At 44.5% G+C, this 21624-nt stretch overlaps 1 protein-coding gene across 1 annotated transcript in view; it reads right to left on the reverse strand.

Moving 5' to 3' along the window:
* BMPER (BMP binding endothelial regulator) overlaps positions 1-20797 on the reverse strand; it is a 261662-nt gene extending 240865 nt beyond the window's left edge. Inside the window, exons 1-2 of the mRNA XM_055420892.2 lie at positions 20531-20797; positions 19373-19458 (exon numbers count right to left, since the gene is read on the reverse strand). Coding sequence (XP_055276867.1) covers positions 19373-19458; positions 20531-20663 — 219 coding nt within the window. The 5' untranslated portion in view covers positions 20664-20797. The remainder of the gene's footprint in view (positions 1-19372; positions 19459-20530) is intronic.
* Between the last annotated feature and the right edge of the window lie 827 nt (positions 20798-21624).

A 21624-nucleotide genomic window follows, 5' to 3' on the forward strand; every position in this document is an offset into this window, starting at 1 on the left:
GGAAGAGAGGTGGAAAATGAAATCTCTACTTGGGCCATTTTAAGTCTGAGATGCTTCCTAGCATTTACGTGGAGATGCCAAGTAGGCATTTGAATTTACAAGCCTGCCCTTGAGGGGTCAGGGCTTTCCCAGTGGCTCAGCGGTACAAGAATCCACCTGCAATGCAGGATCGCAGGAGATGCAAGTTCAATCCCTAGGTCAGGGCTTTCCCAGCGGCTCAGCGGTACAAGAATCCACCTGCAATGCAGGATCGCAGGAGATGCAGGTTCAATCCCTAGGTCAGGAAGATCCCCTGGAGGAGGGCATGGCAACCCACTCCAGTATTCTTGCCTGGAGAATCCCATGGACAGAGGAGCCTGGCAGGCTACAGTCCACAGGGTAGCAAAGTGTTGGACATGATTGCAGCAATTTAGCATGCACACATGCCTTGAGGGGTAAGGGAGCTGGGAACACAAATGTGGGAACTTTCAGCATATAAATGTTTTTAATCCATGAATTTATATAAAAATCACCTAGGGAAGGAGTATAAACAGAGAGAATGTTTTGATCAAATCCTGGGGCCCTCCAATACATTAAGTTCAAAAAGATAAGGAAGACCCAGGATAAAAAGGTCTAAGAAAGAGTAGCCAAATAAACATAATTCTTATAAACCCATCTGTTTGGTTCAGTCGCTCAGTCGTGTCCGACTCTTTGCGACCCCATGAATCACAGCATGCTAGGCCTCCCTGTCCATCACCAACTCCCGGAGTTCACCCAAACTCATGTCCATCAAGTCAGTGATGCCATCCAGCCATCTCATTCTCTGTCATCCCCTTCTCCTCCCGTTTCCAATCCTTCCCAGCATCAGAGTCTTTTCCAGTGAGTCAACTCATTATAAACCCATAGAGAACTCTACATGTGTGTCTTTATACACACATATGCATGTGCACACACACACACCCCACAGCCACTAACTCACACGACTGTGTAAGATCACTGGTTCAGACTATTATATTAACCCAGTGACCACCAGAGGTCACTTTCTCTCAGCACCTGCCACTATGTCAGATACCTACCAACCAAGATGCCTCAGCACAGCTGTCAGTGTGGCTATTTAAGGCTCATGAGAGAGCCACTGCTTGGCTACTGCTGGCCACTCCTTACCCTAGTGCTAATAACTACCATGCCTGCCAAGCTACCTCTCCGAAGGAACAGACTCTAGCTCAGGAAAGTGCTGATTGCCTAGAAGATCTAAGAACACCAAGGGAAAGCTCTAGAACTTGTGTCCTAAGGGAGCTCGGACCCAACAGAGACCAGTGGCCAAACACTAAGTAAGTGTTAGAGATGAGTTTGGGAGTAAGAGAACATTAAACCCCTAGGACTCAAAAAGGAAAAGGAAAACCCACCATTTTAGGTTTTCCTTCTCAGTTGAACTAAGATCTAAAGTCAAATCCCTGGAAAGAACAGAGCCCATAGTCAGACCCTGCTTTCAATTTCTGATCCTAACAAACGTGGCTCAAAGCTGGGAGCAGGAGTGATCTCATCTACGGGAGGATAACTAGGACTCAAGGATCTAGGGAAGTGGCTTGCACTCATAGGCAGGCACTGGCCAAGAAGCAGGGAAGCCAAGACCCCACAAGCACCTTGGAGTGCATTCTGAAAGTGAACAAGAAGCAGAGAGCAGCCGGCGGAGAAGCTGGAGCTGAGGATATGTTTCAACTTTGAGATTTGTACTCCTCTCTGTCCTTTCAGCATCATATTTCTCCCACATACTTGAAGGCCGTTAAAGTTCCCCCGGGCATTCTCTCCAGCAGGCTAAATGGTATCAGCACACCATCGTTAGTGAACAGTGTTTACTAAACCCCCACCTGGGTATTTGACACCACTCTAGCTTGTGCTCCAGCTAGTCCCAGCCATCTTTTTCTCGACCACTGCGTCATTATCACAAATAGCCCTCCTCTGGCCTCCACTGACTTCCAACTCAGCTGATGTCAGAGAGCTGCCCACTGGACAGTCCATCCCTCAACTGTCTGGCCCACGTAGGTGTGCAGGAAGCACCACCACCTCACTGTAATTGTTTGCGTATTTCATTATCGGGCTGGAACCAAGAATTAAAAACTGAAACTGAGACAAACAAGACACAAAACTTGGAGAGCGGTGACATCATGGAAACGCTGGGCTAATAACAGAGAAAGAAAATAACATGGTAAAAAAAAAATAATAAAGATGGAAATGATAAGGGTGAAACCCTGGAACAATGGAAGGCTGGACTAATTTAAAATTTTTTTTAAAAAAAGGGATTCTCATTAAAAGTATGGAAAATAGCAACGTGACCAGAATTATGTGAAGGTAACACAAATCAGAAGCCTGTTAGCTTGACTTTTTATTCTCCCTGATCAGGGAGAGGAAAGTGTGGGCAGAAATTGGGTGCCATCGACAGAACGGAAAGAACAAACATTTCCCAGAATGGATCTGTTCCGGATGAGGAAGGGACCTGCTGGGCAGAAGCTGCCATCAGAAGGAAATAGCTCCCGTTATAGAGGTTTGGGAATGGAAGGGATGGGGGTGGGGAGCATCTCTAAATCCTGCTTTACCTGACCCTCAGCTCTTACAGCTTGCCTCTGGCTCCTCCAGATGCTGCTGGATCCCAGCAAGTCTGTCATAAAACCCCTGGCTGTTTTGTCAAATTGCTACATCTAGTTGACTCAGGCTGGAGAAGCAACAAACACACGTCATATCAGCTTCACCCTGCAGCTGCTGCCCATCACAGAAAGATAACAGGAAACAGAGTGTATTCCTGTGGGAATCCATCTCATGAGAAGGCCGGCAGCAACCCAGAGGGTCAGCCTGTCCCACCCAAAGGCGCCAGTGTCTACCTCATTGGACTACAAGGACTGTTAAAAACATAATCCCCAGGGAAGTTATTTTCTGGGTGTCTCTCACTAGCCCCCTTGGGGTGCTTTCTCAACCCCTGTGGTCAGGAAGCATTCTGAGAGACATCTCAGTGGAGTCTACCCAGGATGGGTCTCAGTTCCCATACTTGAATCGTAGCCCTGACTCTGATTAGCGGTGTGAGCTTCGTCTTGTTTCACTTTTCTGAGCCTTTATTGTCTCAACTGTGAAACAGGTTTCCTGAGAAAGCCTTCTCTCCTTCACAGGGTGGCTTTGAGGAAGATGAAGGTCAGGCTATCCCCAATTTAAGAACATGGTATTGACTCGTAAAATAGTTATTGAGACTTACAGAATGCAAGGTGCCATGAAAAATGTTTTCAGTGATGGTGAGAAGAATCAGACACTGTTTCTGCCCTGAAGAGGCCTAGAGTCCAGTAGGGAGACAGCCATGTGAATAATTAATGAAACCTCAGGGTAGGCAGGAATAGCGATTATAATACGAGAAATCAACATGAGGCTTCAAAGAACAAGTGACTAGTTCTGATCAAGTGACTAGAGGAGGCTTGAGAGAGGAGATGATGCTGCTGCTAAGTCACTTCAGTCGTATCCGACTCTGTGTGACCCCATAGACGGAAGCCCACCAGGCTCCCCCGTCCCTGGGATTCTCCAGGCAAGAACACTGGAGTGGGTTGCCATTTCCTTCTCCAATGTGTGAAAGTGAAAAGTGAAAGTGAAGTCGCTCAGTCGTGTCCGACCCTTAGCGACCCCATGGACTGCAGCCTACCAGGCTCCTCCATCTATGGGATTTTCCAGGCAAGAGTACTGGAGTGGCTTGCCATTGCCTTCTCCGGAGGAGATGATACAAAGAGAAAAAATAGCACTTGAGAGTCCCTTATACTGCAAGGAGATCCAACCAGTCCATTCTAAAGGAGATCAATCCTGGATGTTCATTGGAGGGACTGATGCTAAAGCTGAAACTGCAATACTTTGGCCACCTCATGCGACGAGTTGACTCACTGGAAAAGACTGATGCTGGGAAAGGTTGAGGGCGGGAGGAGAAGGGGACGACCGAGAATGAGATGGCTGGATGGCATCACCGACTCTGTGGACATGGGTTTGAGTGTACTCCGGGAGTTGGTGATGGACAGAGAGGCCTGGCGTGCTGTGATTCATGGGGTCGCGGAGAGTCGGACACGACTGAGCGACTGAACTGAACTGAACTGAACTGAAAGATGGCTGATGTACAAGATAACTGCAAAGGTCCACAAAAATAACGTTATGTAAATGAGTTGACCTATGGGGAAGTTTGGTACCAATAAGAGAATCTCAAATGTACCTGACCACTAGAGGACATGTTGCTTCATTGGGGAAATGACCTATATTCATGGTTATATTCATATTTCCTTCTCTTTTCCCTAACCTCAGATGGGAAATTTTTCAAATACTGGCTCCTGCATGGAGTCGCTGGATGAGGTCATTAAAAATGGAGATTCTTTAAAAAAAAAAAATAGTGATGCTGATAGTAATAGCAATTAAAAAAAAAATGGAGATTCTTTGATCTCTGTCAGATCTATTGAATCAGAATCTCTGGAATAGAACCTTAGAATCTGCATTTTTAACAAGCTCCCTGGGGGATTCTCACGTTCATTAAAACTGAGAGTTACCTCTGCTGGGGCCCAGGTGGGAGAATTCTTACTACTGACCTGTTAATGGTCTACAACTGTGTGAGAGAAGACAAGTCATCAGACTGAAGTGGGTGGGCAAGGAGGGAGGAGAGGCTGCCAGTGATGAGAACGCAACTGTGAGTCCTTAGTCACCAGTGCTCAAAGCTATGCTCTAAGGGTCCCTCCCAACATATATACAACCTCTGGTTCAATCACATTTTCACACTTTTATTTGAGACTCTCTCATGAGAAAAAGTCATTTGCAAACTAAATACATGACCCAAACTTTACATCAAATGCCTACATATACAATACATATATACATGTGCATATACACATATGTCATCCAGCACACTATCCTCCTGGACTATGGCTCAGAGGGTAAAAGCATCTGCTTGCAGTGAGGGAGACTCGGGTTCGATCCCTGGGTCGGGAAGATTCCATGGAGAAGGAAATGGCAACCCACTCCAGTACTCTTGCCTGGAAAATTCCATGGATGGAGGAAACTCGTAGGTTACAGTCCATGGGGTCGCAAAGAGTCAGAGACGACTGAGCAACTTTACTTACTTACATCCAGCACAGTCAAAGAATAATAATTTGTTCTGATTATCAGATACTCCAACCAAGAGTTAATATCTATGGCCTGCATGAGTTCTTCAATTTTCAAAGAATTTGAAAGCAATAAAAGAGATCTAACTTCAAAACGATCTGGAACATAATTTAATCTCTTTTGTTCATGCAGGAAAAAAGTTTTTTTTCCAATCTCACAGCGCCTCAGGCCATTATTAACATAAATGCTCAGTACATATGTGCTGCATTTAATAACCATCAATCATTTTCCTACTTCAGTCCTGCAATTCAGTTCCCACGTTTCCTGCGGGTCACCATGTGCCCCTCTCACTGGTACCAAGGTGAATGCTGTTTCCTCCCTTCCCCTCCCCCCCACCATCAGACGCATCCTGAGGATGTGCAGGAGAACCCATTAATCCAGATCTGGGGGCTCAGAGATGAAGAAGGGCTATGTTTTACCATATCAACACATTTTATGTTTAGTTTGTGAACCAGTGTCATTTCACCCTGAATTTAAAGGTCCCTCATTAAGATACACTGAAATAACCTGCCAGGATAAGTATCTCCAGTGAAAAATTCTCGAGGTGCTTAAAGTACATATTAGGTTGAACTGTAAGAAATTGTTGTTTTGATAGGTCAACACCAAATATCCAAAATCTGGAAGCTGTTTCTATAACTTGGCCAAGTGGTGTGTAAAGTACTTTAATCAAATATCTTTTTGCCTTTGCCCGGTGTACAGCTTTTACGAAACAGAAGAAAAAAAATCACATATTTTAATAAATCCCAACTAGTTCCCTACACGCATACAGGCAGCCACAAGAGAAAGCAGGTCACTGCTATCTGGTACATGCTCATCCTAGGGGGGAGGAAGAAGCACCAGTTCCTCTAGCAGATGCCACTTCAGAATTAATTAAAGACACCTACCCAAAAAGCAGGTTCCTGCCCCCTTCCCTGCCATCCAACTATTCCCCAGACTCTGACTGAGTCACCTCCTAAGGGAGAGGAATCTCCATCTGGGTGCTCACCTATTGTGCTAATGAGAGTGCAAGTTGAGCTCTGGTGGGTACCACTGGGTGCTGGAACCACTGATCCACACATGCTTGAAAACAGGAAATCGCCTCATCTCAATTCTCATAGGCCCGTTTCCCTCAAGGAGCATAAACCCAGGAACATGGCAGAGCAGCTCTCAAGTGGGAAAATATCTGATTAGTCTTCCCATTCAGGAAAACAGCATCCCCCTGAGACCTAGAAACACGAGGATGTGAATGTCCTGATGCTACTGCTTTTGCTCTATAAATCCACAACTCAGGAGAGACCCAGCAGGCTGTGAGAGCCTCTAGAATTCATGAATTTCTGAGAAGTACAGGGGCAATGCATGCGTGCTAAGTCACTTCAGTTGTGTCTGACTCTTTGCAGCCCTGTGGACTGTAGCCCACCAGGTTCCTTTGTCCATGGGATTCTCCAGGCAAGAATAGTGAAGTGAGTTGCCATGCCCTCCTCCAGGGGATCTTCCCAAACCAGGGATCGAACCCATGTCTCTTATGTCTCCTGCATTGGCTGGCAGCTTTTTAACTACTTATGCCAACTGGGAAGCCCACAGGCAGTCAAACAGCACAGCAAGGCTCTCCTGGAGGGAGAAGTGGCAAGTCCCACAAGACACTGACCAGATGCAGCCCTGCTCTCTGAACCCAGAGGAAGCAGTTCTCATAACTTGCTTCAAACAGGTCTCTTCAATTAGAAAATAAAATGGAAAAGGAATCCCCCAATATTTTTTAGTAAGAAGTTCTAGGAATAAATACAGAAAAGAATGCAAATGTCATTGCTCTGCTCACTAAAAGGAAAGCAGTAAGGAGGGAAAAGAACCTTCTTGCTAATGCTATAGTCTGCAGATCTGCCTCCAAGAGGAACCTGAGAGGACAGGTTCCAAAATGTTTTTTTCACATAGAGAGAAGGAAAACAAATTAAGACAAAGATGCTAAAAATGCCTCTCAGTGAGACCCAAATAAATGTAAAAACAGTTTTGGGCCTCCTAATTTTCCTGCCTCCTTTCAGAGCACCAGCTCCACCTCTCCTGGAAATAGTCTTTTGAGGTCACCCACAGCTGCAGAGGCCAGCAGCACAAACAGAGAGCCCACTGCACGGCATCTCAAAATAAGATGCTCAGCCTACGCCTGCAGCCTTTGCGGCCATGAAAAAACCATCTGGCCAAAACCGATTACTTGACCAAGAGTACAAGAGTTATTTTGGAAACACGTGCTTTTATCAGTGAAAATGTGAGGATAGTTATCTCCGTGATTTTTACTATCACTGTCATTCTCTTTGAAGTGTCCCTGGGGTATCATCACTTATGTTGCTGGTCCTCTCCCACAGCCATTTTATGGTTATTCCATCAAAGCAGGGCATTCAGGGGACGTGCTCTGGTCAGGGAAGATGCCACTTGTCCCTCCCTCTCACTTTCTCTGGTTGAGTTACCTGCATGAAACCTTCAAATTGCCACTCAGGGTATAGACCTTTGAACTTCTCATTTGCCAGATCTGGGTTAGTCCCGCCCATTACCTAACATTAAAAAAAAACAAAACAGAAAACTCATTACACTGCACGACGTGTACATACAATAAGGCCTTTGTCCTTAAAAGAAAAACATAATTTTCAACAGAGTCGGCTCCCAGAAGCCAAGGGAGCTAACATCCAAAACCTAATATAAACACTGAGGCTTGTGTCCAGGTTTTGGAGTTAGACTCAGTGAAAGGGGGAGGAAATGATGGGAATGGCAGCCAAGGGGGTCCAAGACATTTTTCATTGTGATTTTTGAAAACAGAACTGAGATAATCCTGGATCCTCCCTTCTTAGGCACCTCCTGTATTGTCGCCTACAAGGCAGCAGGGTATTTCTATAAGAGAGAATGTTCCTTTTGTCACAAATAAAAGCAGGACTTAATGTCTATATGACTTTAGTTCTCAAATGGGAGTACATTCCTTTCAAAGGAAGAAAAAAAGTGTTTTTGCAATGATTATTTAGGATGTCTTTTATAGATGGGGTTGACCTTCTGTGACAAACTCACTGGGAGAATCCTGTTTTGGAACTTGGAGTTCCATTCTGGGGGGTAGCGATCCCAAGTGTTAACAACCCAAATTATAAACAGGAAACTCCAGCCTGACTCCCACTCAAGTCCCAAGGTTACGGACCTCTCGCTGAAGCTATGGGGCTTCCAGAGATGAGGCGACAAGGTTCTTACACTTGAAGACCTCATCTCCTAAGATAAATCTGCCCAAGTTAACCACATACATTACTACACAGAACATGCTCTCAAAGAGGCAGATTCTTAGAAGAGTTGATGGGACAGTGGGTCAAAAACACACAACGCTCTGTGAATGTGGAGGGTCTACAAGTCCAAATCCAGTCACATCAGTTAATGCGGGAACCTGCAGCACCGCAAGCATCCACAGAGTGACTGGGGCTGGGGAGACAGCAGGGCTCTGCACGTTTTAAAAGTGGGAGAACTGCCTGGTGGTGCAGTGGTTAGGAATCTGTACTTTCACTATTGAGGGCACGGGTTCAAATCCTGGCTGGGGATCTAAAATCCCACAAGCCATGCCTCTCAGCCAAAAATAAAAATGTAAGCATACAAAATCATTAAATTTTTTAAAATATATAAATAAATTAACATTTAATAAAAGGGAGAGGATTCTGAAGCATCGGTCTCAGGGGCTCCACTCCGTGATTAGCTTTACATTTCTGCCTCCCACCTTCACTTCCTCATTCAACGGCAGGGCCACAAAGGACAGGTCGGCCTCACTGTGAAAGCAATGTTTCGATTAGCTGTCAGGAGACAAACACTAAACAGGTAGACTTCTGAAAATGAAAAACAGGGAAGCAGCCATCTTGCTAAGCCCCAAATACTTCCCAGGTTTTCTATCTCTTACGGAAAAGATAGCAGTCAACTCTACTAGAGTTCTATCATCTGCCCTGATAGAAGTTCAGAGTAAAACACATCACAGGAATTGGCCATACACTGAAATAAAAGCAGTAGTCCAGTTAATCATTTCTTAGAAGATTTAGAAGTCTTGTAGTCTTCTATTTAAGCACTTCTTAGAAGTCTGGGATAGGCAGTAATCGCATAGCATTTAGATGGCAGCGTGTGTGCATGTGTACTAAGTCACTTCAGTCGTGTCCGACTCTTTGCAAACCCATGGACTATAGCCCGCCAGGCTCCTCTGTCCATGGGAATTCTCCAGGCAAGAATATGGAGTGGGTTGCTCTGCCCCCCTCCAGGGGATCTTTCCCACCCAGGGACTGAACCCATCCATGTCTCTTATATCTTCCACATTGACAGGCTGGGGCTATCATTTCTGAAGTGCTTACCATGTTCCAGACCCTGTTTTAAGAATCTTGACTTAAGAAATGTTTTGACTCACAATTCTGACAAAAGCCCTATGATGAAAATAAAGATGTCAAGATAAAGAAAGATTAGGCAACTCATGCAAAGTTGTACAACTATTAAAGGAGATAAAGGAATCATTACGGAGAAGGCAATGGCAACCCACTCCAGTACTCTTGCCTGGAAAATCCCATGGATGGAGGAGCCTGGTGGGCTACAGTCCACGGGGTCGCTAAGAGTCGGACACGACTGAGCGACTTCACTTTCACTTTTCATTTTCATGCACTGGAGAAGGAAATGGCAACCCACTCCTGTGTTCTTGCCTGGAAAATCCCATGGACGGAGGAGCCTGGTGGGCTACAGTCCATGGGGTCGCTAAGAGTCGGACACGACTGAAGTGACTTAGCAGCAGCAGCAGCAGCGGCAGGAATCATTACACTATCACTGCTAAAAAATATAATCACTAAAGTATTCACTAAAAACTGGTTTATAGCATACACTTCACTGTCTTCTATTCAAGTTCTGACCCTTAATAATAATAGTGCCACTCACACTGTTTACAGAGGTCTTTCACACACACTAGTGTATTTAACCCATACACGTCGCCTCAGTCAATGGCTACAGCCCACAGATGGGGTCTCCACTTCGATTCCTCTTTAGAAATGAAGCCGAAGGGCAGACATACCTTTGTGACTTGCTCAGTACCCACAGCTAAGGCTCAGGGAGACCAAGGTGGCTCCACAGTTATGCACAGCTACAAGGCGGCCCTGGGGAGACTGGAACCCATAATTTAAGACACGAAGGCTGCCATTCCACAGGTCTCCTTCAGTGATGAAACAGACATCAAAAATTTAGTGAAAAAAGAAAATATTTTTCCTGAAGATCTAACTAAAGGATTAAATTATATCATAATATTTTTAAAGCACCATTAAGAGTTTCATAGAGCAAACTTGAAAGTTTATAATGGTAAGATTTTATGTTAGCCAAGTTCTTTGATATTGTTGCTCTGATTCATAATAAGAAATGCCTCCATGTAGCTTTGTACATTTTGCAAGTAACTACAGAAACATTCCAAAGGCACTTCCAAAGTCTATTATTTTTATTCATGAAATTAGTTTTGTTTGGGGACCTTTGAAAATGTCATGTGGTATTTATTCACTTTTGCTGAGACCTTTACATTCAGAAAATGTGTGATTTTTGCACTAAATTTTCAAAATCCCTAGAGCAATCTTAGTATTTCTCTCAAACTGGGTTCCACCAAATTCTATCTATGATCAATTTTATTCCATGGGTAAATGAGCGACAGGTCCTAGGGACCTGGACACCATTGTGTTTGTTTCAAATAGTTCAAGATGATGATGAGAGAATTACATCCTTGATGTTCTCCCAGAAGGTCCAGTCTAACTCTGCAAGATCTAATACCACTGATCTTCCTCTTCTTCAAACATCTTCTGCCTTGGACAGCAGTTTGCTGGTTCTCCTTCTGTAACTATACCTCAGTCTCCGTTGTTGGCTTCTCCCTTCCTAACCTTCTATTAAATATAGCCTTTCTTCTATTTACTATTATAAGCTAATTTCTTGAAATCTCAATTTAGACCCCTTCCAAAGACAAATAATTTATCCCCAATGTTCTGAAATTTATTTCAGTGCAAACAGTTAACACATTGGTTTCTAGTCTTGATGTCTCTATTACTATCAAGATCCACATTTTGCAGAGCCTACTAGGTTTTCCTAATTGGAAGGTCTTCAAGCCCACTTCAGTTCTAAACTTATTATCCCCCATCCATGTCCATGACCTCTTCTCTTCCTACACTGGGCATAACATTGGCTAGAATTCTCAAAATTCCCTTGAATCCACCCCATCTCTCACCTTTGCCATTTATTTTATTGCCAAGTTCTATCAACAGCTTCCCAGGTGTCACTAGTGGTAAAGAACCCACCTGCCAATGCAGGAGACATAAGAGAATGCGGGTTCAATTCCTGGGTTGGGAAGATTCCCCTGGAGAAGGGAATGGCAATCCACTCCAGTATTCTTGCCTGGAGAATCCCATAGACAGAGGAGCCTTGAGGGCTACAGTCCACGGAGTCACAAAGAGTCAGACATGACTGAAGTGACTTAGCACATTAACTTGGGCTCTGAAACTCCTCTGCAAGTCTGGGGGTCCTGGCACAGGGGTACACTTGCTTTAAGGTGGGTTGTACAATTCTGATTGTTGTAAAAAAATGTGTGCTAACACTGAGAATACATACTGCCATAACAGTATCTGTCAAACTGAATAATTTGCCAAATGGGTCAAGCAACAGTGCAGAGCAACGTATCACTGTGGGTAAGAGGAGAGAGAAGGCCCCAAAATGGAATTTTGAGAGTGAGGTCTGGAAGTAAACCATTCTCTTCAAATAGGAGCACTGAGAGCTGCTCCAGAGACACCAAGTGACAAGCAAAGTGACTGCCAGAGACACACCAGCACATCATCCCACTGCAATGACTGCCGCAGTTTAATTACTGTGCTTTTTCTGGTGCCTGTTGTCCAAACTCTGGCCTCTCCGCACTCTAAACAGCTCTCCCAAAAGCTTCTAGAGGAATTTATACAAAGCACATCTTGCTGTGCCATGTGGGTGAGCCAAAATATTAAGTGGCTCCCACAGCCCCACAAGTGGAATTGAGCTCCTTATTATTGCACTCAGCGTCCTCCCCTTGATGCTTCTCATCAAGCCTTCTAACCCCAGCTTCTGTCAGAGCTTTGGGTACACAGGGCAAACTGGACTCCTCAATCTTCACAGTTCCCAAGCACACACTCTTCTGTGCCTTTGCTCCAATCATGCTTTGCCCAGACTGTCTTCTCTCTGCCCATCAAGGTCCCAGATAATCCAATCAGAATTCGTCTACATCTCCCTGAGTACTTGGGTTTGAGTCTAGCAGAGTGTTTTTCTGGCACTCCTGTAAAACTTATCCATGCATGCGTTTTTCTCTTCCATTCCACTGTGGGCAAGAATCTGTACTATTGGTCTGCCTCCCCAAGGTGCCCAACCAGCACAACGCTTCAAACACAGAAAAGGCAAAAAAGGAAGGGGAGAATGAAGTGTGAAGAGAAGGAAGAAAGAATAATATTATTGAGTTTATAACCTGTTATCCCTAGTGCTTTGAGTGATGTTTTATAGAACTAGAACTGGGAATCAAGAGGTCTTAAAATATACACCCAGCTCATTTTGCTGATCTTAACTAAGTTCAACAAGCACACTTGACCTCCTGGTGCCATGAAAGGTGATGTTATTAGTATTCTTTTATAGCATAAAAGATTTAACAGCCTATCAGTTGGACCCAAGTGCCATAGAAGAGGGTGCGAGAAACTGATATCTTTTGTTTATTCAATAATTTGTATTAATTGGTTTATGTTCCATCGCTTTGCGTTGCCTGACTTTTCCTATGATGTCCTGTTCTCCTGCCCTCACTATCTGAATCCTCATCTGGGGAAGGGCTCTCTTTCCCCAGCCTGCTTTCCCACACTTAAAACACAGTTTACTGGTGGCGCACACTATGAAGACTGGTACCTTGAAATGAAAAGAAAGAGTGTTTAAAAAGGGATGGGAATGGGGCAGGGGAGCACACCAGTAAGTAGGCAGCAAAAACCTACTCAGGTCTGGAACAGGGTTGAGAGACTTGCACAAGGCGGTCCAGGAAAATCACCATGCTGCCAGACCACTAGGCAGTTTTTCCAGAATTACAGCGCTCCTGAGTCCCAACCCTATCCCTCTGCCAATAAAAGTACAAGTGAAGGTGACCCCACAGGCATAGAGATGTAAATACTCTGCAGAAAAACGAGGCCCCTCTTCCATGGAAAGTTTGTTTTAGTGTTTAATGGAGAGCAAGGGGAAAACTTACAGCAGGGCTCACAGACCATTGGACCAATAAGAAAGCAGCTCAGATCAACCTAGTCCAAGTCTGGAGGGACAGAAAACCCCACAAAATGTTACTGACCTAGCCCTGTCCATTCATAACGATGGGTGGGCTTGGCATCATTATCCCTAGGTCTCTTCTCCATCAGCTTCCTTTCCCTCCCTTTTCTTTCATTCTTTTTTAATGAGTCCATAGGGTTTCTTTCTTTCTTTCTTTCTTTTTTAAAGAATATTTATTTATTTATTTGGCTGCACTGGGTCTTATTTGCAGCACACGAGATCTTCGATCTTCCTTGCAGCATGCCAACTCTTAGCTGCAGCAGGTGGGATCTAGTTCCCTGACCAGGGATAGAACCTGGGCTCCCTACATTGGGAGCACAGAGTCTTAGTCATTGGACCACCAGTGAAGTCCCCCCTTTTCTCTCTTTTCTGATGAACATTTGCCTCTAATTCCGCATAAGGAAATAAGAATTTAAACATTAACATCATCATCAACAATAACAATAATGAATCGCTCTGACTTAATGCCAAGCTTTGGACCAAGTCTTAAATTTATCTATTTCATTTAGTTCTCACAGCAAGCCTATGAGCTTGTTAATGACAGCCATCCCACTCTACAGATAAGGAAATGGAGGCTTAGAAAGGTGAAAAAACTTTCCTGAGTTCACCAGCAGTAAGTGACTGAGCCGGGTTCCCCAGATGGCTCAGGGGTAGAGAATCTACCTGCCAATGCAGGAGACAAGGGTTCAATCCCTGGGTCGGGAAGATCTCCAGGAGAAGGAAATGGCAACCCTCTCCTACATTCTTGTCTGGGAAACCCCATGGACAGAAAAGCCTGGTGGGCTACAGTCCATGGGGTTGCAAAAGAGTTGGACATCACTTAGCAATTAAACAACAACAGAGCCAGTATTGGAACCCAGGCCTGTCTGATGCCAGGGCTAAAGCACTTTGCCAAAATGATATGATACGAGCCAATGGCTGCCTGCACTGTATCTGCCTCTGAAAGGCCCTCCAACTCCAGACTTGGTTTGTGTTATAAGACAAAATCACTCTAACTACTCCCTAGAGTGAGCCTACGTCAGCTTTGCAGAGGTTGAGATAACTCTCGGAAGCCCTTGGAGGGATCTGTAGACATTTGGAAATAGTAAACAACCTGCAAAAGCAAATTGGTTTAGCAGAGAAAACACTGTTTTCACATCACAGGTCTGCTTCTTAGTAACTATATAACGTCAGGGCATTTGCTCCACTTCTATGAGCCCCACAAAGCACTAATGATAATAATCGTCTATGAACTGGTATTGGCGAATTTGTCAGTAAGATGCTGTAAATTTCAGTTCAGTTCAGTTCAGTCACTCAGTCGTGTCAGACTCTTTGCAACCCCATGGACTGCAGCACACCAGGCTTCCCTGTCTATCATCAACTCCTGGAGCTTGCTGACCCATGTCCATAGAGTTGGTGATGCCATCCAACCCATCTCATCCTGTCATCCCCTTCTCCTCCTGCCTTCAGTCTCTCCCAGTATCAGGGTCTTTTCCAAGGAGTCAGTTCTTCGCATCAGGTGGCCAAAGTATTGCAGTTTCAGCTTCAGCATCAGTCCTTCCAATGAATATTCAGGATTGATTTCCTTTAGGATGGACTGGTTGGATCTCCTTGCAGTCCAAGGGGCTCTCAAGAGTCTTCTCTAACTAAATGAGTTACCCTTTCCTAAAACTCTATTGAATACCTTATTCTATGGGAAGGCAATTGGTCATACCACCTTCTAAACAGAGTATAAATAAAAATAAATACATAAACTCTGATCATTGCCTTAGGGAGCATCCAATATCCAGTCTAAAAATGATACAAAACAATTTTTTAAAAATTGCAGCAACCTATTCATATGCGCAGGTATGAAGCATAGCTCTCTAAACACATCAAGACTGCTTTATATTTCCCCTGCCTCCCTCCTTCCTTCACTCTCCCCATTCTCCCTCTCCACCTCTCTCTCTCTCAGACACACACACACGCAGACACACACGAACTGAATCCTGATGCACTGCCGTCTCCCTCATCCTGAAACACGCGCCTTACACGTGTTCAGTTAATAGATAACTATTCTCCAGACAGTTAATTTGAACAATAAAAAACATGAGGCTTTCATAGAGATAAACTACCCAAGAGAATCAAAGATGCTGGTAGCTGCTTGTTTAGTGACAGAGGATTCTGTGATTAAAAGTACAAGACAGCAGACAAAGCCCCCTCTGTTTGCACCCCTTGGTTGGCTCCAAGCGAGGTAGAGCCCCACTTCTTGTAACACCAAATTTCACGTTGTTTTTTATGAGCAGAGGGTCCATTTCTAAATTGCACCTCTGGATTTAAAAGAGGAAATTTAAACCTCAGAATAATGTTTTTTGCTGAACAAAAAGTATGCCAAACTAAGCTCGGACTGACTTCTGTTTTCTGTGTCCCAGCCTCCCAAGTTTTCTCAGGTTTCCAGTACTGGGCCGAACTCACTGGCTTTTGCCATTTCCTTCTATGTTATGGTTAGGTGGAAAAGGGGTGAGAAGCAGGGGTACCACATCCTCAGGTTCACTGGATGGATTTGGGGATGCCCAAAAGATCCAGAGGACCACTTTCGATTCATTAGCTGAGACGGGCTGGCTCCTATCAGCTGTACTTCACATAAGGCACCAATATGTTTTTCTAGGCATTACGGGAAAAATAATTCTAGCAAGGAAGGGAAAAACACCACAGAAAACAGCAATAAGTCTGGCCTTCCTTCCCCAGCCCCACAAAAGACCGTTTTGTAAGACGAGGAAAAGCTGTGCTTTGCTTTCTAAACGAACAATGAAGCGTTTGCATCTTTAATCCAAACTGTCTACCCACTTCCCTAGATTTCGGGACAATAGTCCAACTTCTCACCTTCCCCCTTGAACAGTTGAACCCACACACTTTAAAATAATATCCATCAGCAGCTGACAAACTGGTTATTCTTGGACCACAACTGATGCTGGCAAGAGGAGGTCCAGGCAGACAAGGATAAATGAGAATAAAATTATTCAGGTCTGCTCGCCGTGGGCACTGCATCAGCTGTCATCCTCAAAATTCCCACAGAAATGAGTTCATTCCACCTTTGAAACATTTCGGAGCTTAAAAGTTTAAATCAGGCCAAGTTGATTCTGTGGGATTTTTCTAGCTTTTACACTGTAATTATATGCAGGACTTTGTGCCACCTATTTCCTCTCAACTGTAACACTTTATGTCTTTTTTAAGCATACGTTGAGGTTAGCTTTTTTTTTTTTTAGTACGTGTTATGAAATAAGATACGAGCTTATACTCAGCTTTAGGTAGCTTTCTGCCAAAAGGCTGGACCAACACAAACTAAATATGACTATTTTCTTTATCCAAAGTACAGTTTTGACTATTACATACCCTCTTAACATACATACATAAAACTAGCTCACAACGAAAGCTCCCTGCAGGTCAACTGAAATCATAACGAGATTTTCCTTTCATATAATGTGATTAACAAATGTTAGCTAACCGAACTCCTAAAAGACTCAAAAGAAAAAAGCAAAATAACTCAAGCAATGCCAAAAAGTCAAATAACTCAACAATCTATTTTTTCCTTGCTTTTTCACATCTTTAACTTAGAAAATAGCCTGTTTCACTTGACTATAGGCATGTGCTCTAGAGGCAGGTGAGAGTGAGTTCCAGCTCCACTGTTTACCGAAATATGACCGTTACAAGCTACTAAATCCTCTAGCTTCAGTTTCCTTACCTGCAAAATGGGGGGACGGGTAAAAATCTTCAAAAGATTTTTGTGAAGATTAAATAAAATGATGCAGTCTTAGATAAGTGCCAGCAAATAAAGTATTTCATAAGTGTTAGTTGTTATTTCTGACATTATCTGTTTGCTAAAAAAGCCTACCTTCCAGCCGAAATATAAAATTGTCAACTAGCCTCATGGTAGGCTAGGTGCTTCGAAATTCATATACTCCAGTGGGTCCCTTGGAAACTTACAAATAAAGAACCAGTTGTCCATCTAGCCTTACTCAACTTTATCAAGTACGACAAATGTTTGGGAAATAATAATAACTATGACAACTTGGGCCCCATAATCCTAAACCCCTGCAAAAGTCACGGCAACATATCACTGAACCTTTCAGCTAGGGGGAACTTCAAGGCATCCTCTGAAAAGCAAGTGAGTCAGAATGAAAGTCTCGACTTCATGTGTTTGGAAACGATTTCTAATAGCTCTCATGAAGGCAGATACTTCCAAACGTTACTCAAAGATATAAATGAACCTACCACCCTTCTGAACGTAATCAATATAAGTATCACTCCAGAATTCCAAGCGACGCATCTTTTTTCTTCAGATTCACTCTTTACCTTCAAAACAGCAAGGTCTTATTAGCAGTAAGCTATACTTTCGGGGAAAGGCACTATTTCCACCAGGGCAAGAGTAACCAAAAAAGGGAAATGCTGTATGGAGAATTTTCATACTATTTGAAAAAAGTTTGCAAAACCCAAACTCTGTGTTTAAACATTATAAATGTAACAATATTGCTGAGGAGAAAAACAATATTTTGGCATGTGGAGTTCCACATTCATTTAAATATTACCCCATTTTCTGAGATCTTATGAGATTAAGATAAAATAATTCATTAACACTATGCAGATAGGATAAATAAAGAAATCATCTCCCTTCCGCCCCCACCACACACACACACACACACACACAGAGGCAGACACACTACATTTGTAAATACACAACTGAGCCAAAATTTAATGCAAAGCTCCTTTTCAACAGGTCCTTTGGTGAAAGATCATTCAAGGCAGCTCATAAACACAAACCTAATTGTCCCTCTCACCTCTCTTTTGTTAAAGCAGCAACACTTATCATCTCTGGAAATGAAATGCATTTTTACCTCTATTTCTGCTGATTTCCTTAGTCTTCAGAACCTGATAATCATTTGATACAGACATTCACCTTCACCCATTTATCATTTCACAACATTGACCTCATCTCTTGTCATGAAAAACTGGCTAGTTTAAACCCAGATGGCTTGGCTTTCCCCTAAACAGAGAAAATTCCCTTCTCTGGTTGCATACAGCATGTTGATCTGATAACAAGCAGTCATCTATCATTTGGGGGCTTTGCATTTAACTTTGACTGCCTTAATGTATTTCCAACAGGGTTTTGTGATGTGTAGTTTTTAATCAAGTTTTGCCAAAAGTGATTGGCATGTAAAACACTTTTAAACAAAAATGTTCTTTGTGAGCCGCTATTTCAGCTCAGAAATTCTTATTCATATAATTTAATCTCCCCCATGTGGCTACTTATTAGATCTTATCATTAAGTATAAAGCTAAAATAAACTGAAACAAATCATTTTTTTAATCTACCAGCCACTGCTAGTGCTAACTAAGCAGCTGACAGCCAAGTCATCCTCTACTAAAGACAGAATGTCCTTTCTGACCCATGGCTTCCAAATCAGATATATAAAGATTGTTTTTAAGAGCTTAGGACATAAGAGGCAAAGAAACTCAAGATTACATCTCGTCCCCATGTTCGTGCTTTGTGACTCTAACCTCTCTTTCCCCTTGTCACATACCTTATCCCAGACCTTTATACCTAAATGTTATCATTTTCACACTGAGCTCAGACAATAGAATCAGAGCAGAAAGTTTGGTGGCACCTATGATTTGGTGGCAATAGCCATTCCCGGGAGCAGAAGTGCAAGTGGTAATTACCACTGAGGTGACGCTATACCAAGTCCATCTGAAGTTTACTTCTGCAACCTGATGTCAAAGATAAACATCTCCAGCCTGATGAAATAGAAATTGCCAAAGTCCATAAAACTTGGAAATTCAGCTGAATTCAATTCACCAGCCATCTGTGGTTTTGTAATGACCAAAAGCAATTTTTAAGATCTGGTCATAAAATTACAGCTAAAGGATTCACCTTGTCAGAGGGAGCAATTGATTTCCCATTACCTGATCTCCATACTCACCATGCAGACACACATTATACAAGGGTTGTCCGTTATAAATGGAATCTGGAGGACTTCACCTTCATTTTCACATTTTGCAACAGAACCTGAAGGGAAAAAAAGTTATTTAAATTTAGCTGCATGGCCTTGTTACAAAAATATAATTTTTATACTAATACTTTTTGAAAAAACTATATCCAAATTTCAAAAATCCCTAATGAGTTTTAAACAATCAAATTCACCCAAAAAAGTCCCCATGAAAAAAACCTATTTTAAACAATTTTATTAGAACACGTTTTGTTTTTTTTTAAAGCCTGTGCTATATAGATATATTTTCTGCTCTCAGATGGTTGGTTTAAGCACAATTCCAAGTATTTCATTGAATCTTTAATAATACCCCTCCTTTATAAAACCATTTCAACTAAACAAACACTCCCATAAGCAAAAAATTCAAATTGGCCATTAAGGCAGATTTTAAATCTGAACAGAATTTAGGACAGTGTCAATAAACAGGCCTTTATATGAATCCGCCTCATATTGTGTTGAATTGAAATTACTTTTCGAAATACAATCTTCTTTCCTCTTTTCTTAGAAATAGACTCAATATTTTCTTTTCTGCACCAGGTGTCAGTAAAGTATGTCCTTCAGAATAGCAGCTGAGGTCTTCACCTGCCTGAAAGCATATAATTATTATATCCTGCTATTATTACCCTTTTAAAATATGATAGTTTTTTTAAATTCCAGGTCTGGAGGGCGGGTGCTTTAAAGATCACTACCAGTAAAGAAGCTATATTGGAACCCTATAGAGTGAGACAGGCCTATGGGTGGAAAACGATGCAGTTTTTTTTTTTTTCTTTAATTGCATACGGGAGAAGAGATCAAACTAAAGGTTGAAGAAAACTAAAGATAATAAAGGAACTTCTCAAATTCAAATAGAAGAATTTCCGTTATCACTAGAGTTTTAACGTCAACAGCCTGCCCGCTCTCCACTCCTTAGCCTACTCACGGCTTTCCCACCCCTTAACCCCGAAGGGCTTCCTTCATCCCCACGCGCCAGCGAGCAGCAGGCTCCGAGGTGCTCGTTCCCCACCCTCCCGTCCCCGGGGCCAGTCAGCGCCTTCTCTCCCAGGTACCAAGCCAGCGTCTGGGAGGGTCGGTCCCTCCCGACCCCTCCCCTACCTGTCAAGAAGGAGGAAGCCAGAGACATGGGGACCCCCGAGCAATTGAGCAGCAGCAAGACGCAGCAGGTAATCCCGGGCGAGCGCCGGCAGGGACGCTCAGCCAGAGCCCTGACGCCGGAGAACCAGAGCATCGTCACCTGGAGGGAATCCCGGGCGACTGCAGGTCCCGCGCCGCCGCCTGTGCTCCGCTACCGCCGCTCGCAGTCCAAAAGGGCTCCCAGCCGGCGAGTCGGGAGACCGTCCGCGAAGGAGGGAGGCGGGCGTCCGGGAGCCTGGGGCGGGGGAAAGGTGGGGGTGGGGGTTGGCGGGGGGAGAGGCGGGAGAGCGAGGCGAGGGGTGGGGGGCGCCCGGGGAGGAGGGGTCCTGCGGCCAGGCTCCTCCAATGCGGCTTTTTTTTTTTTTTTAAAGGAGTTGCTCGCAGCGGTTTAGTCGTCGGCTCCTCCACGCCAGAGAGGGGGCCAGGAGGAGGGGTATCGGAACTGCGGGAGATGGGCAGAGAGGAGTGGCTGCGCTGCCCGCTGCGCACCGCTGCTCCGCCGCCGCCGCCGCCGGGGCTGCAGCGACTGCCCCGGGGCGCGCCGCTGCTGCAGCTGCCGCGTCCTCCACTTCTGCACTCCCACCTCCTACCCGCCCCGCCGGCTCGCCACTCGGTCCGCTCGCACGCTCGCTCCGGCGCCGGAGACCGGGGCGCACCGAGCGCCTCGGGGAACCCGCTGGGGGCGCCCGGACGCAAGAGGGACAGTGGAAGCCTCGCGCTGGGCGCTTGTCTCCGCCGGGGGTCCAGCCAGCTCCCCCAGACCCTCGAGGGAGGCCGCTTGCCCCGGGGCACGGATCGGAGCGGGACAGGCGTGTCTCCACCACCCGGAGCGCGCAGCGCCTCCTCCCTTTCCCGGGGGGCGGGTGGGGAGGGATCCCTCCCCTTACGGGGGATGCCGCGCCAACCCTGCTCCTTCTCCTGTCCTCCAACCCTAGGAGGGAGGAGAATCTGGGACGCAGGGCGCCCCACCACCGCCGCTCGTTCCCTGATGCCCCAGCTTTAGGAAGGAGTGATAAACCCAGCGCCCGGGGCGGGGTGGGGGTGCGGGCAACTTT

The sequence above is a fragment of the Moschus berezovskii genome, chromosome 3, assembly GCF_049115385.1.
Source record: "Moschus berezovskii isolate FMDL1 chromosome 3, NW_MosBer_1.0, whole genome shotgun sequence".
Lineage (NCBI taxonomy): Eukaryota > Metazoa > Chordata > Mammalia > Artiodactyla > Moschidae > Moschus > Moschus berezovskii.